This window comes from Scleropages formosus, chromosome 3 (assembly GCF_900964775.1).
Source record: "Scleropages formosus chromosome 3, fSclFor1.1, whole genome shotgun sequence".
Lineage (NCBI taxonomy): Eukaryota > Metazoa > Chordata > Actinopteri > Osteoglossiformes > Osteoglossidae > Scleropages > Scleropages formosus.
In genome coordinates, this window is record NC_041808.1 from 5,687,948 (window position 1) to 5,703,501 (window position 15,554).

At 51.8% G+C, this 15,554-nt stretch overlaps 2 protein-coding genes across 6 annotated transcripts; one reads left to right on the forward strand and one right to left on the reverse strand.

Annotated features, from left to right (window-relative positions):
• The first annotated feature begins 155 nt into the window (after nt 1-155).
• On the forward strand, nt 156-6,631 carry zdhhc6 (zDHHC palmitoyltransferase 6). 4 transcript variants are annotated; one of them, XM_018762633.2, is made up of 11 exons: nt 156-325; nt 2,070-2,575; nt 2,677-2,768; nt 2,876-3,035; nt 3,138-3,299; nt 3,440-3,493; nt 3,664-3,831; nt 5,522-5,563; nt 5,722-5,867; nt 6,061-6,107; nt 6,240-6,631. In XM_018762633.2, exons 2-11 carry the CDS (start codon nt 2,309-2,311, stop codon nt 6,341-6,343), a joined length of 1,242 nt encoding a protein of 413 aa, XP_018618149.1. In that variant the 5' UTR covers nt 156-325; nt 2,070-2,308; the 3' UTR covers nt 6,344-6,631. The 4 variants fall into 4 exon arrangements, with proteins under 4 accessions (XP_018618149.1, XP_018618148.1, XP_018618150.1 ...); XM_018762632.2 differs by having other exon boundaries at nt 157-443; XM_018762634.2 differs by lacking the exon at nt 3,440-3,493 and having other exon boundaries at nt 157-443.
• acsl5 (acyl-CoA synthetase long chain family member 5) lies at nt 6,632-15,117 on the reverse strand. Of its 2 annotated transcripts, none has more exons than XM_018762631.2 (21): nt 15,007-15,117; nt 13,469-13,634; nt 13,020-13,128; nt 12,791-12,855; nt 12,599-12,700; nt 12,290-12,389; nt 12,029-12,207; nt 11,436-11,468; nt 11,283-11,334; nt 10,538-10,611; nt 10,365-10,442; nt 9,927-10,061; nt 9,688-9,822; nt 9,490-9,585; nt 9,207-9,279; nt 8,797-8,885; nt 8,496-8,612; nt 7,717-7,860; nt 7,303-7,404; nt 7,103-7,174; nt 6,632-7,018 (listed from the first exon to the last, which is right to left on the reverse strand). In XM_018762631.2, exons 2-21 carry the CDS (start codon nt 13,622-13,624, stop codon nt 6,881-6,883), a joined length of 2,049 nt encoding a protein of 682 aa, XP_018618147.2. In that variant the 5' UTR covers nt 13,625-13,634; nt 15,007-15,117; the 3' UTR covers nt 6,632-6,880. The 2 variants fall into 2 exon arrangements, with proteins under 2 accessions (XP_018618147.2, XP_018618146.2); XM_018762630.2 differs by having other exon boundaries at nt 13,469-13,639.
• Nucleotides 15,118-15,554: the final 437 nt, after the last annotated feature.

Sequence of the window (15,554 nt, forward strand, 5' to 3'; positions counted from 1 at the left end):
TATTATTTTTTTTTTTATGGACGACACCTTTTGGTTCTGTGTGGTTTCGTAACACGCGTTATGCGCAGGAAAGCGTCTTTTCCGCACCCGTCCGCGTCACGTGATCAAGTCGCTTCGATGCGGTGTGTCACACTGTGTCACATTCCCGCTCCCTGCCGAAGAAGTGCGCGCTGCTCTACTACAGTAAGAGCCTGGTGACGGTCGCGATCGCGGTCATGACCACGATCTCGATGGTGACCGCGCTGCTCCTCTCCAGGCGCTGAACCTGCGCGCATCGGACTCGGCGCCGTGGGTCCGCGTGGCTCCGCGTGGCGGAGGACGGAAGGTGGGGAGATCCTGCATCACTTAGTTTCAGGAAGTCGTGAGTGTGGAGATCGGGGGCAGATCGGGAGGAGGAGGAGTGCGAGTGGGGCAGTTGGAGCGGCGGAGAGAGAGAGGAGCAGGTAGGAGCCCCGCCGAGGTGGAAAAAGACACCCGGACGGGCTGCGCGCGTGTGTTTTCTTAGTTGAAACACCTTTTTCTGTCCGTCGCCGTACTTCTCATTGAACCGAGACCGCGCCACGTTCGGCGCGCGCGCGCTCACCGAGGAGCCATGGAGACCGCCGCGCGCGCTCAGACCAGACCGAGGTCTTGCGGAACATCGCTGGAGGAAGATGATGTGGAGATGGCTGGTGAAGGCGATGGTGCCGATGATCGGCTCCACACAGACCCCCCCCCCCGGACCGGTCGGGTTCTCTCGGTCTGCGACAACCGCGACGACGGGGATGACGATCATGATGAGGATGAGGATGAGGAAGAGGAGGGGGGGGACTCGGTTACTTTGTGTCGGTCACGCAGCGTGGTGCCCACACTCGGTGACACTTCGGTTGATGTGGGAACAACCGCGCGAGCCGTAAATGCTGCACGTAAAACGCGCGAGCGCGCGCAGCTGCGGCACTAAGGATACTTTGTAACAAATGTGCGACGGGCGGAGCGGAACTACAAAGCGGCCTTTCGCGCCACCCGCGCTTCGCAGATCCCGCTTGTCATTATGTGCAGCGGATATGATATGAACGGAGTTCGGAAATCGATAAATGATCTCCCGGAAAAGGCGGTCCTTTGGTGTTTGCTTCACGCGACGGCCTTGAGCTGTGGGCATCGCGTCGCGTCCCATCCCACAAGAAGCCGGAGTGAGATCTATACCCACACCAGTCAAGAAAGCACTACTGAGATTTACATTATTCTTCTCTCTAAAGCAATTTACAGTGTTACTACTGTATCTTTAGTTATTTACCCATGATTTATACAGCCAGGTAATTTCACTAGAAGTACCCTGCTCCAGGAGGTGGGATTTGAACCCATGACCTCTGGGACTAAGGGCACCCACTCTAACTGCTACACTACCAGCTGGCCCATAGCTTTTCCTGGATGATGAGCACATCTCCACACATCCTTTGTTGCGGCCTAAAAGCAACATGTGGTTCCCAGGGCATCGTAAACATAAAAACGAGCTGTATCGTTAACGCCGCTCTTCTAACCCGCCTCCAGTGTAACGCGGCGAATAAAACGCCGGACTCTTGATCGGCTTTCCTCGCTCCTCGGCGAGTAAGTTTAAAGGGTGAAGTGAGAGCGGGCAGTAAACGTCACTGTGAGCTATGTGCAGCGCGGTCAGGGCGACAGCGAGCAAATCGACAGGTGAACCACAGCGCGGCACAATCACGGTCGGCATATATTTGCATATTTAAATTTATTCATTTGCCTGAAGCTTCTCCTCAATGCGACTTAGTGATTTACCCTTTTTATATCATTTTTTGCCGGCGCAATTTGGGGTAAGTCCTTTGACCAGGGGTGCTGCAGCGGGACGATGGGATCACACCCGGGGTCTTCGGGTTCAAAGGGGGCGGTTCTAAACACTACGCCCCCTGGTGTCCGCAGGGATGTTCTGATTAAACCACGTCCCTCTCAGGCCCTCAATGGAGTAATACTTTTTTTTTTTGAGATTTCCTACCTTTGTCACTTCGCTGCAGGCTGTAGCTACAACGTGCTGGACACCGTGTCGACCGTGACCGCGTTTCTGTGTTTCTGCACAGCTCACGAGGACCGGGCTTCCGCGACGGCGTTGAGGATGCCACGCAGCGTCGGAACTGAACTCTCCGGAAGACGCGCTGCTCCAATGATCTGTGCCGCATCCGCTCTCTGGCTGCTCGACAGGATAAGGAAAAGTCCGTCGTCATCGGTGCCCTCGCTTTCTCTGTCTTAGTCTTGGCTCCTGCGGGCTGCCCGGGAGAGAGGGAGGCGAAAGCCGCACGCGCACGCTTCCTGCGGGAAGATGAGCATGCTGTCCGCCATCGTCAGGTTTGAGAACCTGCATGAGCTGCGGAGGCTTTGCCACTGGGGGCCGATCATCGCCTTGTCCGTCGTCGGCGTGTGCTCCACCGTGGCCATCCTGGACTCGATCATCTGGTTCTGGCCGCTGGACAGCACAGGCGGGAGCGTCAACTTCATCATGCTCATCAACTGGACCGTCCTCATCCTCTACAACTACTTCAACGCCATGTTCGTGGGCCCCGGCTACATCCCCCTGGGCTGGAAGCCGGTGCGTAGCGAGGGGGTTTAAGGGTGGGAGGGCAGGAATGGGCGGGGTCGACGATGGCGGTGCGGCTCGTTCTTTTACTCGACTAATCTTTGCGCCGTCAGGAGAACCCTCAGGACACCTTGTACCTGCAGTTCTGCCGAGTGTGCCGGGGATACAAAGCGCCGAGATCCCACCACTGCCGCAAGTGTAACAGGTGAGGGCGAGAGACGAACTGTGAGATCCCGCCGCCGCTTCAGCGCACCGAGACGTCCGGATGTTCGTTCGGGGAGGGGTGACGGCAGCCCGCCTTTCTCCTTCCAGGTGCGTGATGAAGATGGACCACCACTGCCCCTGGATCAATAACTGCTGCGGTCACCTGAACCACGCCTACTTCACGAGCTTCCTGCTGCTGGCTCCGCTCGGCTGCATCCACGCGGCCTTCATCTTCGTCATGACCATGTACACCCAGCTCTACGACCGGGTGAGTGGGGTCACCCCCTGACCTCCGTCCCCAAGGCAGGGGCACCGGCGACATGGGCTGAGAATGTCAACTCCGCATCTGCCTTGTCCTCTCGATCTGTAGATATCGTTTGGCTGGAGCTCAGTGAAGATCGACATGAGTGCCATAAGGCGCAGTCACCATCCCATCATGCCTTTCAGCATCTCGGCCTTTGCGGCCACGCTCTTTGCCTTGGGCCTGGCGTTGGGTACCACCATCGCTGTTGGGATGCTGTTCTTCATACAGGTGCGCCGTTGCCTGGCAACACGCCACACGCGAGGATGCTGTGCGCTGCGCGGACGTTCCATGCGTCTTTCTAGCCTTCTGGCTCTTCGGGGTTCGGTCACGGTGTTTATTTTTGTTACTCTCTCTCTTCCTGCGTTCAGATGAAAGTGATCCTGAGGAACAAAACGTCGATCGAGGTGTGGATTGAGGAGAAGGCGAGTTGTTCCGACCCATCGTCACGGCGACAGTCGCGCTTTTCCTGTAGCGAATCTCCGTGCGGGAAGCCGCTGTTGTACTTTCGAGGGGTTTCCAGCGCGCGCCTCCGCGGTCGTCTTCCGAGCTGGGGAAGATGTAAGAGACACCGAAGTGTTTGCTTTTCCCGCAGGCTAGAGACCGGATCCAGTACTACCAGACGGGGGAGGAGTTCATCTTCCCGTACGACCTGGGCGGCAGGTGGGAGAACTTCAAGCAAGTGTTCACGTGGTCGGGGGTCCCTGAAGGAGACGGCATCGAGTGGCCTGTGCACGAGAAGTGCCACCAACACACCCTCACGGTACGTGTGCGCGTGCGTGTGTATGGCAGCGTCTTCTTTATTATGAGCTTTAATATCGTCAACGCCTTCGTTTGAGCGTGAACAAAAGCTTCGTCTCGCGATCAAAAGAATGTCTTCGAGCGCCAAACATTTGTTTGTAACGCTGCACGGTGACCGTAACAGCATCGCGTCCGCAGCGATGCTGGGAACTTTGTTCACGTTATAAACACCGCCGAGCCAAATTATGAAAATGTCCCCATCCAGTGTGCCGCATGTCACACACTGTGCTTGTAAGGTAAGAGTTGCATATTTATTCATCAGACACTTTCCTCTAAAGTGACTTCCAATGAGCTTTATGTAGTGTTATGAGCCCACACACCTTATTCACTACGGTGACTTACACTGCTAGATACACTACTTACACTGGGTCACTCATCCATACATCAGTGGAACACACTCTCGCTGTCACTCACACACTATGGGTGAACCTGAACAGCATGTCTTTAGACTGTGGGAAGAAACCAGAGCCCCCGGAGGAAACCCACACAGACACGGGGAGAACATGCAAAATCCACACAGACTGACCGGGGATCGAACCCACGTCCTCTTGCACCAACCAGGAGCTGTGAGACAGCAGCGCTACTCGCCGTGCCGCTCAGACCACTGTGATACTCCCCACTACTGTACTTGAATTTACCAAATTTTGGCCAATTTTGGCACCAGGTTCAAAGCACTGAATATTCAGTAACTTTTAGGAGCTGACGCTCTAGAATATTCTGGTGGCTGTCATGTTTCAGTGTTTTTCTAGAACGTTCCAAACACACACACACACACACACACACTGTCTGAAACCGCCTGTCGAGTTAGGCGAACCGGAGCCTAACCCGGCAACACAGGGCGTAAGGCTGGAGGAGGAGGGGACACACCCAGGACGGGACGCCAGTCCATCACAGGGCACCCCAAGCGGGACTCGAACCCCAGACCAAACGATTGAATAAAAGTATAACATTAATGGACAAGCTAGAAATAATGATATTTGTCCTGCTTTCCGGTGGGTCTGGGGTTCAAGTCCTGCTTGGGGTGCCTTGCGACGGACTGGTGTCCCGTCCTGGGTGTGTCCCCTCCCCCTCCAGCCTTACGCCCTGTGTTACCGGGTAGGCTCCGGTTCCCCGTGACCCCGTATGGGACAAGCGGTTCTGAAATGTTACAAATATTATAAACTGTCAATGTTTCTGTGGGGTGGAACGGTGTCACGGTGAGTAGTGCGCTGCTGTCTCACAGCGCCTGGGTGGTGTGAGAGGACGTGGGTTTAATCCCCACTCAGCCTGTGTGCAGTCTGCATGTTCTCCCTATGTCTGCGTGGGTTTCCTCTGGGTGCTCTGGTTTCCTCCCAAAGACATGCTGTTCAGGTTCCCCATAGTGTGTGTGTTCCACTGATGTATGGATGAGTGACCCATTGTAAGTAGTGTATCTAGCAGTGTAAGTCACCGCGTTGAATAAGGTGTGTGGGCTCATAACACTACATAGAGTTCAACGGAATTCGCTTTAGAAAAAGTGTCTGATAAATAAATACATGTTTATTTGATCCCCTCACAGTGGGAGTTTGCCTAATGGTGATTTCACTCAATGAATGAACCCCGTTGAACGATGGATGGGTGTATTATCTTGACCAGTGGCTCTAATTCCTGCCTTCACCTTTCCCATCCCACAGATTGAACAACTGAAACAGAAAGCTGACAAGCGGGTTCGAAGTGTAAGTACCTGCAATACGTCGCCCGTAACAGCAGGTGGCAGTAACACTTCACATCCGCGGTGAAACGAAAGCTTCCGCGCAGCGTCCCGCGAAACGCGAGCTTGTTTGGCGCAGCGCCACGGTGAGGCGTGCGAACGATTTACCTCCCCACCCGGCAGGTTCAGTACCGAGTCATCGAGGACTACAATGGCGCCTGCTGTCCAGTTGGGAAGGGCTTCAGGACCTTCATTCGAACCCCTTGCACAGAGGAGCCCAGGATTCCGCTGACCCGAGGAGAGACCATATTCGCCACCAGGGGCACTAAGTGAGTCTCTGGATCTGATCCTAATGCTTAACCTGAGCTAAACTAGTCTAAACTCCACCTAACTAGTCCTGAACTTCAGCGTAAATGAGCTTGAAATGCTGAGCTTTTTAATGCAGCGCTTTTAGCCAAACGGTCGGGTTCAAAGGCAGGGCTCATTCTTCCACTTTCTGACTCCGCCCTGTCGTCCCTCCAGGTGGTGGATGTACGGAGACAAGGTTCTGGAAGAAGAGCAGACCCAAGGTAGTGTGTGTGTGTGTGTGTGTGTGTGTGTGTGGTTGTTTCTCATTGGAGAGGACTGCACTGTGTGTAAAGGCCTTTGTGGGCTATAACTGCTGATGGACGGGACTAACGGGCGGCCTGGTGTCGTTGCAGCCGGTGGGCGCATACGAGGGTGGTTCCCGCGGAGGTGTGTGGAGAAATGTCTGTATGACTCCGCAAACAGCCCCCCCGCGGACGGCGCTAAGAAGGATAACTGACGCTTGCGGAGACGACCATGCTGGGAGGCGGTTCGGTCCGAGGAGGATGGTGTCCCCCGGGGGGCGGGATTTCTACCTGCTTTGTGTTGGAAACGCCTTTCGACTCGAACCTGTTCTTTTCAGGCTCCGGTATCGTTGGTTATGCATTACTGTGGTTGTGTGGAACAGGCTCTTGTCATGACATCACTGTATGTTTTTGTACAGTAGAAATGACACTTTTATTTTAATATATTTTATAATGATGTCACCTGCACTCTTGATTCCAGAAATAAATGACCCCCAAACGACGGCACGTCTTTCCAGCGTCTTTATAAATTCCGTCCTATGGTATTTACAGGTATTTCTATATCACGTCGCCCTCTAAAATGGTTCGCAGACCTCTGGGCGGCGCTAGAGATCATCCACTGACAGTTGACACACGAGCCAAAATCTGTGAGGTACTTTAACCATCTCGCAGGGACTCGGCACTGCTCAGGTTCACTGTTCTGGCCCCGTGCGGGTGGAAAGGTCAGAGGTCCTCGCCCAGGGAGCCTTGCCTCACTGGATGTTGGCGTAGAGGCTCTCGATGTGGCTTTTGAAGAACTTGGTGAGTTCCGCCCGTTTGGCCTTCAGCGTTGGTGTCAGCAGTCCGTTCTCGATGGTGAACTGTTCCGGGTGGAGGTACAGGTCTTTGACCTTGGTGAGTTGGGGGCGGGATTATGTTAATGAGCCCGGAACAAAGCAGCATCGGTGGCGTGAACAACGCGAGCGGTGACTCACCTGTTCGAAAGACTTGAGTCCTGCTTCCCTGCCCAGCTTCGCCATATCCGACAGGATTGCTTTCTTCACTTGCTGCACGAAACGGGGAGAAGAATCTGGGTTAGCGACTCAACAGGGGCATCTGAAGATGATGGCGACGGAGGTGAGGATGATGATGAGTCTCCAGTTGAAGGCTCGGTGTTTCAGTGACTCGGACTCACCTGGTTCCGGCAGAGTTCCTCGAAGGAGCCTTTAACTCCCAGCTTGGCAGCGAAGTCTGGCAGGACTTCTGGATCGGGAACCACAATGCCCACCAGGCTGGACTAGTGCACAAACACGGGGGGACATGAGCTGCATCCCACCCTCATTCCCAGTGGCCCACCCCTCATTCTCTGTGGCCACACCCTCATTCCCAATGGCCCACCCCTCATTCCCAGTGGCCCAACCCTCATTCTCTGTGGCCACACCCTCATTCCCAATGGCCCAACCCTCTTATCCAGTTACTCCATCCTCTTTTCTAAGGCCTCACCTTCTTCTACAGAAAGCCCACCCTAGTGGCCCGTCCCCAGTCGCAGTGACTCAGCCTGGTCACTAAAAGTATGTGAGAAGCCAGATGGGCCAGTGCAGGTCCTCACCTGTAAACTGTCCCCGTGTACAAACACCTGTGCTACAGGGCCGCTCCTCAAGTACATGTTCTCGATCTTCTCGGGCGCTATGTATTCCCCTTGGGCCAACTTGAAGATGTTCTTCTTCCTGTCGATGATCTTCAGCACTCCGTTCTGCCAGACGAGGTGGAGGAAACACAAAGGAGAGGTGCAAAACAGAGAGAGGAAGCTTTACCGATCACTGCAAGATGCCCAGATGCCGGGTTATTTAACATGACGACTAATAAGCGCGGAAAAACAGTCGGCATATGTGACTGAACCTGGAATGTCCCTGAAAGGCAGAACGCTGTGACTACGTGAGCTCGGTGGGGTGAAGAACAATACGCCCTAGTCATTGGCAGTGGGGGCAGACTGGGGCAATAAGGCCTAATCCACTGCTGCAGGGGCAGGGCAAGGCAGGTCCCCCAGAGGGGGAAAATTCCTTGGAGAAATTAAACGTTGAATGTTAATTAACATTCGCCTGTCTGTGCCCACAGTGGGCAGTTCTAATTAGGGTGGGTAATAAACCTGATGCACACGAGAAGAATATGGCAGAAAATCGAAACCGCACGGAGCATAGTTTCAGTTAACGCCAGCGCTGTCAGTTTAAGCCATCACGTTTGACACTCCCATGCATTTGTGAACTGGCCATTTTGGCGACGCAGCCACTAAATCTGGGCCTCACGACTTCAAGTCACTCAGCTGGTCAGACCATTCACAGAGTTTCAGCACCGCTATCGAGATAGTCCAGCACTACCAACACCTCGTACCGGCAGCCACTTCCCAATGTCCCCCGTGTGAAGCCAGCCATCCTTGTCCAGCGCCTCGGCCGTCCTCTCCGGATCCTTCAGGTAGCCCTTGAACACGTTTCTGCCTTTAATGCAAACCTATGATGGGAACAGAAACCGGAGCGCAAAACAGATTTTATTTAAAAGAAGAAAAAAAACAATATTTGGTTAAATCTATGGTCAAGAAGTCAGACCAAACCAAAGTGTCAAACGGAGAATCTTAAGAAGTTGCAAAACGGAGCCGTTATTGCTGTAGGACACTGAAGTTCACGCGTAGCTTTACCTCTCCCTCCCCGTTGGAAGAAAAGTAATTCATTTCTTCCACATCCACCAGTTTCACAAAGTTGCAGGGGATGGGAGGTCCCACATGTCCTAACAACCGAAAACCAAATTAGTCCCACGGAACGTGACTTCCTTCAACCGATCCCACCACAGCAAAAATCTGCACACCAAACTCATCCCATGCAGAATGTGTATGTGCCATTCTGTAAATAAAGGGACCTTAGTGACATCTGACATGGGTTTGCTGGTTTGGGGGGGTCGCAACTGAGGCACAGTCACCACATCAAGAGGTAAAACAGGAATCTGGACGACTGAATCAAGGGTATGCTCAGTGTCTGTTGATGTCAGCAATAATGAACAGCTCAGTAAGAGCATGTCCAGAGGTGAGAACTACGGTCCTCTATGAGTTACCTGCCGACGAGTCGCCTGGCAGGGAGAAGGTGCAGCTGGCAGTGCACTCCGTCTGGCCGTAGGCCTCGAAAATCTGGGAAAGGGCGACACAGTCGGTTCATTGCCAAGCTGCCCGCTGGCATCGCAGCATCGTCTTGGAAATGAGAACTCGCAATCGAGCAACAGACGGCTGCCAGCAGATAGCAGAGCGGTTCGGGTCTCGGATCGAATCTGCGCGATGATGACGGGGCGATAGAGTGGGGTTTGAACTGTCCTTCTGAATGAGAGCACAACGCAGGCTCACCTGACAGCCCAGACTGGCCCGGAGGAAGTTGAGGACGGTGGGGGAGATGGGAGCAGCCCCAGTCACCATCACCCGGACACGGCCTCCCAGCGAGGCCTAGGGGAGAGTGAATCTGTCACACTTCTGCTAGGACAACAACTTTGGCTCTCGTTGTCCTCCACCTCATCGTGAGCTGTCCCGGAAGCCCACCCACAGTACCTGTAATTTGTGGAAGATGAGCTTGTCCCAGACGCTGTCTTTCCTGATGACCCCTCGCTTGACCTCAGACAGTTTCTTCTGGATGGCAAAGTTCAGCAGCCACTTCTTAAAGGGTGTCTGGGCTCCACTCTGGACCTGCCATGGAAGATGAGAGATTGTGACCAAGGGTGGTACAGACGAGCAGGGAAACCTGTTTTCCAGCCCACGGTGACCCTCCAAACCCCTAGTGGGCGGCGTACCTTGTCGTACACACGGTTCAGCAAGCGAGGCACCGCTGGGAACACGGTTGGCTGCAGAGTTTTCATATCATCAGGCAGCAGTTTGATGTCTCCCTGGAAGAAGCCCACCTTGGCCCCTGCACTGTATAACACTGTCTGAATGAGGGAAAGCACACTTTCCATCAGTCCTCTGGCCTCGCCCCCAATGGTCATGTGACTCATTTAGAGCTGACTTCTTCAGATTTTTTGTACGGGATGATTTGCAGAAGATCTTACAGAATATCTAGTTTTCCACACAAGATCCATTACTCCAACTGAGAGTTAAAGTTGTGTTCTGTCATATGTTCCATCGCGGTACTTCATTTACCTTAAAGAATCATTTTGTGTGTGTGTGTGAGAGAGAGAGAGAGAAAAAGAGAGCGATATCACACATTCTGTCAGGAGTTTTGGGTGTCATACCTGAACAATTCTCTCAAACATATGAGCAAGCGGGAGGAAAGAGATGGAAACGTCTTGAGGAACTGGGATGAAGGCGTTCTGGAAGGAGGAAATGAGACATTGATCAATAATACCTGAAGAACGGATGTGTGAGAACAAAGTGACACATTTAAAATTCAAAGAGCAAAACGAACCTCGAAACATCTGACTACGGCAGCGGCGTCTGAGATGATGTTCTCGTGGGTGAGCATGGCTCCCTTGGGATCACCTGCACTCAGGGAAAAGTCCAATAAAACAGTCAAGAAAAGTGATGTGAGAATACACTCTTCTACTCATCCTTTAGAAAAAGTGTGACATGAACAATCCGAACGTTGCAGAATTTGTTACAAATGTTGCTAAAAACATACATTCTATAACATAGGCAACTTCATGAGGGCAGAATGGATGATGGACTGAGGGTGAATGGGTGACAGATGGAGGAGGGAAGAATGGATGCTGCTGAATACAGAGTGGTATGGAGGACAGAGCACTGAAGGTAAATGGATAATGAAGGATTGAGGGCAGACAGGATAATGGAGGACTGAGGGTAAATGGATGATGGACAACAGGAGGAAGGATGGATGCTGATGAACAAGAAGTGGTATTGGGATGGGGGACTGTGGGCAGGAAGGATGATGGAGAACTGAGGGTAAATGGATGATGGACAACAGAAGGAAGGATGGATACTGATGAACTCGAAGTGGGATTGGGATGAGGACCGAAGGACAATGAGGGCAGGATGGATGATGGAGGACTGAGAGTAAATTGGTGATGGATGATGGAGGTCTGAGGGTAGGAAAGATGATGGAGGACTGAGGGTAAACGGGTGATGGACAACAGAAGGAAGCATGGCTGCTGATGAACTCGGGAGGGAGGATGGAAGACGGAGGCTGAGGGCACCTGTGGTTCCACTGGTGAAACAAACAATGCTGAGATCTTCAGGCCTCGGAGGCTACGGGGAAAAACACCGATCAGCAGCTTCTCCACAAGAGCGTCCCAGAAACAAATTAAGGTAAAAGAATCCGAAAGGAAGGGACACGCAAGCATACTTACAACCGGTTTCTTTAAATGTTCTTTCCCCAGCACCTGGAAGAAGAAAGACACCGAGTGGAGATGTTGTTGTTTTCTCATCGTGATTTTCTTGCCCTTCTGGACACCTGCTTTAGAAGCTACCCGGAGAGTGCTAAGGATTAGCAACATCCTCCAAAAACTACAGGGATTTAATTAGCCGCAGGATTATGGAAGGGGACAGACTTGCTGGGACTTTGCCCCTTGGGCCTGCAAGAGGAGTCCTGCCCCCACCCGACACTGCAGTGGCCACTTTAATCATTTATTCATTTTTATTACTGATATTTAATGGACGCTTTCACAGCACAAAGTTCCACATCGGTCTAGTTGTGCAACTGTGAGTTTTTACTTAGGACAAACAGCGTCTGTGTTTCCAGAAACAGATATATCTGCTATTTCTCAAGGGTCAATGACTGTCAGAAAGTTCCAGGACACGGACACCTGACGTTCTGAGAGTCACAGCTAGCAAGTCCATAGACACAGAGAGGATTGGTGCTCTGGGACTCGCAGACTCTCAGAGACGAGACTCGGTGCATCACGGGACACTGATGACTTTGTAGTCGGAAAAACTCGTTTACCTCCAGCTCCTTCATGGACAGCAGGTCCACGCCACTCCTTCGGCCTCGCTCGACGAGCTCCTCGCCGAAGGGGTCCATGAGGACGATGGTTTTGAGCACCGGGGTGAGCCCCTTCTCACAGTTCCCCAGAAGTACCTCCGCCTTGTCCGGTTTGTCGCAGAGCACCGTACAGATGTCCGCTGACGGGAGACAGAGTTCCAGGTCATCCTCAATCCCTCAGTACTGGGCACTGCAGCAGGTAACTGCGACCGCGTTCGTTACCTCGGTTGATTATGAAGACCAAAGCCTCAGGCCCCAGGGTGTCGTAGAGAGGAACCGCCACCATGGAGTAGGTGTAGCAGGCCAGCTCCGAGATGATCCACTGCAGAGTGGGATGTCAAGTATGAATGAAGCGTTCAGCAGTCAAACAAAGTGAAAGAAGGTCAGGTGGTTCTTCTGGTCTGGAGGCGATTAGTATGGCTGAAAAACAGCTCTAAAAATCTGATCTTCCTGTAATGCTGGACACCGCAAGTTGGTTGGTTGTAGGATGGTAGATGGTTGGTTGGTTGTAGGATGCTTCTGGAGGAGTACCTCAGGCCGGTTTTGGGCGAAGATGCCAACAAATTGGTCTGGAGAAGGAGTCAGACCTCGATGCAGGAGCCCAGACCCCAGGTGCTCAGCTCGATCCAACACCTGGTGAAGACAGGTCAAAGGTCAAAGGGAACGGACCTACAGAGCAAGTAGAGGAAAGTCCACGGCCTTACAGGTGTGGGCATGGCTTACCTGTTTGTATTTCAGCCAGTGGTACGGTTTCCCCGGCTTCCTGTAGCCCAAGCATGGACCATTGCCTGTGAGGGACACAAAGGCTTATGGAAGTTCAACTCAGAAAAGGAATGACGTGATGTTTCAGTTCCCTGATGCAGCAGGACACAGCTCCTCCTCATCAGAAGCCACTTTCAGATTCCTCGTCGCCTCCTTTCCGGATCCCGTGTTCCACAAAGGCTGCGTTTACCTGACGCGTGGAACCCGCGCTGGAAAACCTCGTACAACGTCATTGCGTCCTCGTAGTAGCAGGACACCAGCTGGTCGTCTTGCAGCAGGGCGCTCTTCCTGGCTCCGTCCTGGGGAGACCAGAGTCAAACAGTCCTCTCCACCCCAGCAGGGCCAGTACAGACTCTCATGACCCCCCCAAGGTGGTGCTGGGAGTTCATGGTGTTAAAGGATTGCAAGATGTCTGCAAGTACTTGCAAGCTGCTGGTAGATGTCCTTTCAAGCACCATGATGGTGGAGGAGAAGCATATATATTCACCAAGAGATCATAAAACATTAAAATATCTCTGATGATGATGAACGAAGATGATGTTGTGACACTTTCTACGTGGGTTATGTTAGCGGTCACGTTGGGCACTTCCTGAATTTGTCCCTTCCCTCGGTTGCACGGTTTCCACGGCGACGGCTCACCCTGATTCCTACGGATTGTTGGTCGAGGTCGACGGGAGGGTGGAGCGGTTTGGGCCGGGTGTTGAGCCAGAGCAGGGCGGTCGCCCCTGCGGCGAACACGGCCACCAGGGCCGGCGTGGACAGGGGCGAGAACAGGAAGTGGAGAACTGCTTCCATGGTGATGTCGCTGTGCTGAGGAGGAGAGTCCTGTCACACACCGACCTGAGCCCGGTCCTCTGAGCTTCCCTGTATGAGTGTGTGTGTGCGAGTGTGTGAATGCAGGCAAAAGTTCACGATCGCTGCACGAACCTTTGGACTTACGTGTAGCGACAGCTAAGAGTGTGTGTGTTTGCTCATTGCTTTTCACACTTAGTCTTTTTATGCAGAGCAAATCCCCCCCCCCCCCCCCCCAAAGTGTTTCCCACCAAAAACAACCGGTGACCACAACGATGGGAGACGTGAGCCCAAAGATTCATAACACGGCAGAACGAGTCGTCAGAGTCAATGAAAAGACCGAGAATTCTCCCGAACGTGAGCGAGCGCACCGAAGTGTGTCACGGTGTCACCGCGTCATTTCGAATTCAGCTCAGCAATGACCTCGAACCCAGCGATGAAAACGATGTAATAAAAAAGCAAAAGTGTGCTGAAAAGCAAACTGTCGCGTTGTCCCTGTCCTCTAACGCTGACTATGGTTTTACTGTGCGAAAAGCCCTTACTGCTCGAATTCAAGAGTCGCTGAAATGCAAAATGCATTTAAACTGCAATACCTCTTATCAGCTGCGTGTGTGTCCGTGTGTGGGTGGTCACTGCTGCTGGCCATAAAAGATAATCCTCCGCTCTATCAGTGAAAGAAACCTTCGGAAAGCAAATATGAGTGAAGTAACGGACGCTTATCGAGTCCAGGCCGTTACAAAATGAGTATACGCACAATAAATGCAATATAATAAGAGCACATGGGGCCTAAGGGGAAGAGAAAGCCACGCACAGCTTCATTGTTATTGTTTCCGAAAAAAAAAAAGAAAAGGAAGGGAATAGCTTTAATGCAACCGAGTCAGATGTCAATCGATTAATGATTACCAAGCTGTGCCTCCTATTATTGTGTGGTATTGTACTGCATGTTTTTCTTTAAAATCGTTAAAAAAATGCGTATTGCATTATGATACTGCATAATTCTTTCTGGACCTCATCATAATTAAACGGTCAGATTGTTCTGAATGAACTCATTGTCCAAAACTAGGCTCAGGGAATATAAACGTATAGAAAAAACCTGTGTATTGTTTGAATAGAGCTATTTAATTATTTAGGTTTATGCTTTGATTTCGGGAAATGAGCAGAATGAGTAAAAACAGAGTGAAACTAGATGAACCTGTGTTTGGAATCGGGAAACCCAGCAGAAGGTAATGTGTTTCATCACACAGTATCTGGAATGCAGTTTCCCAAATTGACAGTTTTATCAGCCTTTCCAGTAGGAAAAGTTCCCCTTTTAAGGATGAGGAGTCACATGGACGACCAGACACCCCGGTCCCTGCGGTAAACGGCACTGGATCGATGTACAGTACCTGAGTCTCCTGATCTCAGGTGATCCGTGGAGTCGCTGCCGTCTCGTTGCCGCAGAGCTCTGCAGCCGCACAAGAGAAAGACAAGGAAGTCGCACGGCCGGGATCAGCAGCAGTCTGGTAACAAGCCGCCGACTTTTGAACCTTGGCAGTCTCCTTACAGATAAAATGATTGAAATGAGAGTCCAGGTGTCGACACTCTGTTGTGCCCCCTCCTCTCAATAAAACTGTCATTTTACCTTTGCTTACTCCACATTCCTCAGAGCAGCTTTGAGCTGATTATTAATTACAACCATTTAATGGGAAAACAAATTTAATTGAAATTAAAATCCATATTGGAAGACTGAAATTCCATATACTTTTCTTCTTATTATTATTATTATTATTATTATTATTATTATTAAATGTACCACAATTGGCTCCTCAGCCCTGGTCTTGAAGTCCACCATCCAAACATGGTTTCTCAGCCTAGGTTTCTCAAAGACTTCAAACTTACAGTCATCAAGAGACATCACACCCAGCTGGGGTTTCATCTTATTCCAACCTAAGTG

Excerpts from the sequence above, each read along its gene's own strand:
- zdhhc6 (XM_018762633.2), top strand. The coding sequence starts at position 2,309 with ATGAGCATGCTGTCCGCCATCGTCAGGTTTGAGAACCTGCATGAGCTG. Across the intron at positions 2,769-2,875 it reads CACTGCCGCAAGTGTAACAG|GTGCGTGATGAAGATGGACC; the intron begins GTGAGGGCGAGA and ends TTCTCCTTCCAG. Across the intron at positions 3,036-3,137 it reads ACACCCAGCTCTACGACCGG|ATATCGTTTGGCTGGAGCTC; the intron begins GTGAGTGGGGTC and ends CTCGATCTGTAG.
- acsl5 (XM_018762631.2), bottom strand. The coding sequence starts at position 13,624 with ATGGAAGCAGTTCTCCACTTCCTGTTCTCGCCCCTGTCCACGCCGGCC. Across the intron at positions 12,701-12,790 it reads ACTGGCTGAAATACAAACAG|GTGTTGGATCGAGCTGAGCA; the intron begins GTAAGCCATGCC and ends TGTCTTCACCAG. Across the intron at positions 12,390-12,598 it reads TCGCCCAAAACCGGCCTGAG|TGGATCATCTCGGAGCTGGC; the intron begins GTACTCCTCCAG and ends CCCACTCTGCAG.